The sequence below is a fragment of the Penaeus chinensis genome, chromosome 9 (genome assembly GCF_019202785.1).
Source record: "Penaeus chinensis breed Huanghai No. 1 chromosome 9, ASM1920278v2, whole genome shotgun sequence".
Classification (NCBI taxonomy): Eukaryota; Metazoa; Arthropoda; class Malacostraca; order Decapoda; family Penaeidae; genus Penaeus; species Penaeus chinensis.
The window spans coordinates 35,501,278-35,505,729 of NC_061827.1; the positions used below are offsets into that span (position 1 = coordinate 35,501,278).

Consider the following 4,452-nt stretch of genomic DNA (forward strand, 5'->3'; position numbering starts at 1 on the left):
CTCGTTCGTTTTTCTTTTCCTCTCTCTTACCTTTCTTAAATCTTATCAGATATCTTTTGTGGCAATGATAACACTTTAAATAGAGTTAATATAATAAGATTTAAAAATTGATTTATATCTTTAAAAATTCTGTCGTATGAATTTATACATACACTACTGAAGACTAATTCAAGCAATAATGCACATGAAAGATGTGATTTTAGGTGTTTTGTGTCTCTTATAAAAGCAATAATACATCTCCTGTGGCAAAGTGAGTGGACCAACCTAGACATAACCTCCAACTCACAAACAAAATCAAGCAAACTATAGACCTGCGTGACACATCTCCCAGGAGAAACAAAAGCGAGGAGGTGGTGTAGGCGCCATTGCACAAACCACATGACAATAAACCATATATTAATATCCTGCCATAAACACCATAACAATAGACAACCACTCCCAAAATTATTGCAGAATGAAAAACATACCCTTAACAACAACAAATCTTCTATCAGACAATGCAAAAATAATAAGTAAAGTAATCACTTTTTTTAAGGGAGACAAAACTTTATGACCTTATATAGATTGAAAGAATAAATAGGATCCATTGGCTTAACAACCTTCGCCACATGCCGCTGGTTGATAGCCAAGAAATCCAACAAAGAAAGAAAGTAATGATATTATGATTATTAAATTGTTATTAAAATCTTGGTAACATTTAAGATAATGATACAAATGAACCTTTCCAAGAGGCAAGGCAAACAGGTGAGATAGGTAGGATTAATAACCGACTCTTTGGCGACTAAGCAGTTGTAGAGCCATCTATGTGTAACTACAATAAATAAGCCTTTATTACAGTGGGCATGGCATGCATTCTGGGCATACGTGCCGATTGGCAAGACGCTCAAGTCGCATAATATATGTTCAATTTACAATTAGTAAAAACTTATTCGATGATTCCTGACCCAAATTCACGTTGTTCCTTGTTGTGACAACGTATCTCACAATCAATCGCTCATTTCCACTGACCATAATTCCCTGTCGCTTCTGTTTCATACTAGCAGCATAATAATGTAAAAGAAAAAAACTTGCATCAAACAAAACAAGTTTATTAAGAAAAAAAGTAGCTTACATCTCGAACGTGTAGTAGCAAAGGAAAGTATTTAACGTGAAAAACATGAACAGTTATTCTAAAATATAAATAAGGAGTTGAAATATGAGAAATTCTACTAACAGGATGTATCTGACTACCATATGTAAATTTTGTGCTTGTATTTTTTTTTTTTTTTTTATCAAGAAAAATGTGTATGGACTCATAGGCCTATGCGTAAGAATTTCAGAGAAATGCAAATAATTGTAATTTTTGGAACTAACAAATACAATATTTACATTGAGCTGTATTAATGTTACCGACGTGGGACCCGGTGTGTTACGAATTGCCAACAAACAGCAACAATAGAATGCGACACTATAATATTGTTTCAAAAATAGTATTGGTTAGATGCAAATTACACAACTTTGACATCTTTTTACAGAGGAAAATCACTGTCTGGCTAATGGCAAAAAAAATAGGAAAACATAAGACAACAAAAGGACCTCTAGACAAAGATTCCATAGAGATTATCTATATAAAACTACCCCCATGATACTCTGAAAGAAATAATGTTAAGCTCCTTAGAAAAAGTAGGACCTTCGTTTGGCAGCATCATAGGTGATAGGACAGTGTTCTTTGGCAATCGCGTCATAGATGCCTTTGTTTCCTATTGTAATTGGCGTTTTTTTACTGAGTTTGTTATACAAATGCACGATGTAGGCATCTTTGTGTTTCTGAAATGGGGAAAAGTAAATGTAAGTTCAGTATGAGTAAGAGTGCTTTAAATAATGACCTCATGAAGACAAAAGACCATCCAAAGAGAGAAATTTAGATACTAGCCTCTGTGAAGTCCTTTCCTTCATTACCCTTGAAGTAGCTCTTCCACACGGGCCACCGGAAGAGCTGCATTTCCCTCAGAGGTCTCAACGTCACACTGTCGCAGTGGTGGAGATAGACTTCATTCAGATTCTTGGTTCCGCACAATTTCTTCGTTACTGCTGTTGCTGCCCCGGGGCCATTGACCACCCACGTAGCTATCTGGAGTGAGCGAGGGGAGGTAGTCTTATGTTTAGGTACCCGCAGGAAACGAGGTTGGAAGTATGCATTTGATTCTAAATGTAGTCAGTTATTTTGGTTTGAGTTGAGATGCAAACACACACACAGAAGATGGGTTCGGATAATGTTCATTTTCCCTTTCATGCCACACATTGCGGATTCTCTGATTGGCTGCTAGTTTGACGTTATAACTATATTATCTTTGTTGTATAATTTGGTGACAAGAGTGCACTAACAGCTCATATTGGTTCTAAAATTCAGAACTATAATATTGTTTCGATAAAGGCAATTCCTTATTACAATTCAGGTAGATAAATGATAAATGAAGTTTCACCTAAATATATATATATATAAATTTATATACATATCTAATAAAGTATTCAATTGGAACCACAAAGTATTGTTCAATGTTGATTTACTGACAACAAAAACTTGTATTCAATTTTTCTTCATCTTCTATATTAACCCTATTTAAAGATCCGCCGATAGATAATGAGGAAACTATCCTTGTGATTCCTTTGCGAATATTTCCTTGCAACATATTTCCTATCATAATGGTTTCTTCCAGGTTCCAGCTCACGTTTGGGTCTTAACACATTTCATTTTGGTTAAACAAATAAAAAAAGGGTTCCCGAGTTATACAAGGGTTGTTAAGATCATATCCCTATTTCATAAATACATTACAAGAATTATGACAGGAATTAAGCTTAATAACAGACACATAAATTGTTTTGTCCACTTAGCAACGTCTCAGCCCAAGTTGTAGTTTTCTGAATGGTATATTGTCCATGGCAACTTTCGATCGCTTGTGGACTACAGATCACGACATTAGTCTATTACTTTTGTATGCAGGAAGTATGTTTTGAAGACCCCTCTCCGAAACTCAACAGTTCAGGCCCCGATAGTAGGAGGGTACATAAAGTTATCAGGGTTATTGCAGGATAGAATATTGAGATCCCGAGGTAAGGTGCTGCTCCCCCTCCCCCGCCTGGAATACAAATAATCCTTCACGTGCTAGCGGTAGGAAAGAGCTTAGGACACCTCTCACAGGGAGGCTAGTGTTCGGAATAATTAGAATATATAACCTGTGTATATCGTGTAATGCAATGGGCACCAGCCCACACTGCTCGGAAGGCATATCCGCAGTACGTAGTTCCCGAGAACTGATAATGTTGTTAACTTCGGGGAAGGTGGCATTGGAAACAAACACAGATACCGTGTAGGAAATACCAGTATATGGCACAATATGGTATTTAATGCCACATGTAAAACATGTACTGGTAGCAGTGCCATCTCTTGAGTGAACAGAACAAAACGAGTACGAGTTTCCCCTCCTGCGGAAGATCCATGCTACGGGGTCCTTTCCAAGGGTTAGTGTAAGCCCCACGTGGGTGGTTTTAGCCTCCACCATGCCGTAAATATGTGGAGAACTTTTTGTCGTCAAGATCGGGGATAAGGGATGGCTGCTCCCTGAAAATTGTAATTCTAGTGACCCCTTTTGCATATATTTTATACTGTTTTTTCCTAGTTTCCATCTTGCCCTTCCCTGGTAGGGGATATAGGGGAGCTTCTACGAAAAAAAATACTACATATATAAATAGTAGAGGGCTGGAGGTATTCATCAGTTCCAGAACCAGCAAGTGTTCGAAACTATTATCTTCTCAAATAAGAATGTGTGTATGAACTGATTTATCATTATCTGACACCTAGCTAAGGCATGATAATGACAATAAGGGAATGACTGATTTTTTAAAAGGCATTGTACAGTACATCTTATACAGGCATATCATATGAACTAAAACTACTGTGTTCATATTTTACACATACCTATACAGATGGACAGAAATATAGTTATAAATATACGTATGCATGTAGTCATTTATACTTACATCTATGTATGTGAACGTATAGTGACGTTTACCAAAAGACTTCGCTCTCACCTTAAAGTTTTTCTTCAGATATTGCATAAGCTCGTAAGCGAACGGGTGACCTGCGTCGAAGTGCATGATGGCGTTGTTGGCCACTTTGCCTTCTTCGTCATAGGAAAGCATGTTCCGTACGTGGGTCAGATTTCTCACGCAAATACAGTCGGTGTCGCTGTTTAAGCCTCCCCACAGCCACAGCACCACGTTTCTTAACAAGTTGGATATGTTGTTTGCGGGCCAAGCTGTAGAAAGGGGATGAGAGTTTCATATTCTACTTGCCATGGGTTTGTATCAAATATTTACTAACATAAACCGTATTTGGTCGAGTATGAAAGTCCAACGCATTTGGATCTCTCTCTCTCTCTCTCTCTCTCTCTCTCTCTCTCTCTCTCTCTCTCT

The 4,452-nt window shown here is 37.4% G+C and overlaps 1 protein-coding gene across 1 annotated transcript in view; it reads right to left on the reverse strand.

Annotated features, from left to right (window-relative positions):
* Positions 1-1,072: 1,072 nt before the first annotated feature.
* The window catches only part of LOC125028862 (lactosylceramide 4-alpha-galactosyltransferase-like), a 7,202-nt gene continuing 3,822 nt past the window's right edge, over positions 1,073-4,452 (reverse strand). Inside the window, exons 6-8 of the mRNA XM_047618415.1 lie at positions 4,069-4,295; positions 1,913-2,110; positions 1,073-1,806 (exon numbers count right to left, since the gene is read on the reverse strand). Of these exons, the coding sequence (XP_047474371.1) occupies positions 1,654-1,806; positions 1,913-2,110; positions 4,069-4,295 (578 nt within the window). The 3' untranslated portion in view covers positions 1,073-1,653. The remainder of the gene's footprint in view (positions 1,807-1,912; positions 2,111-4,068; positions 4,296-4,452) is intronic.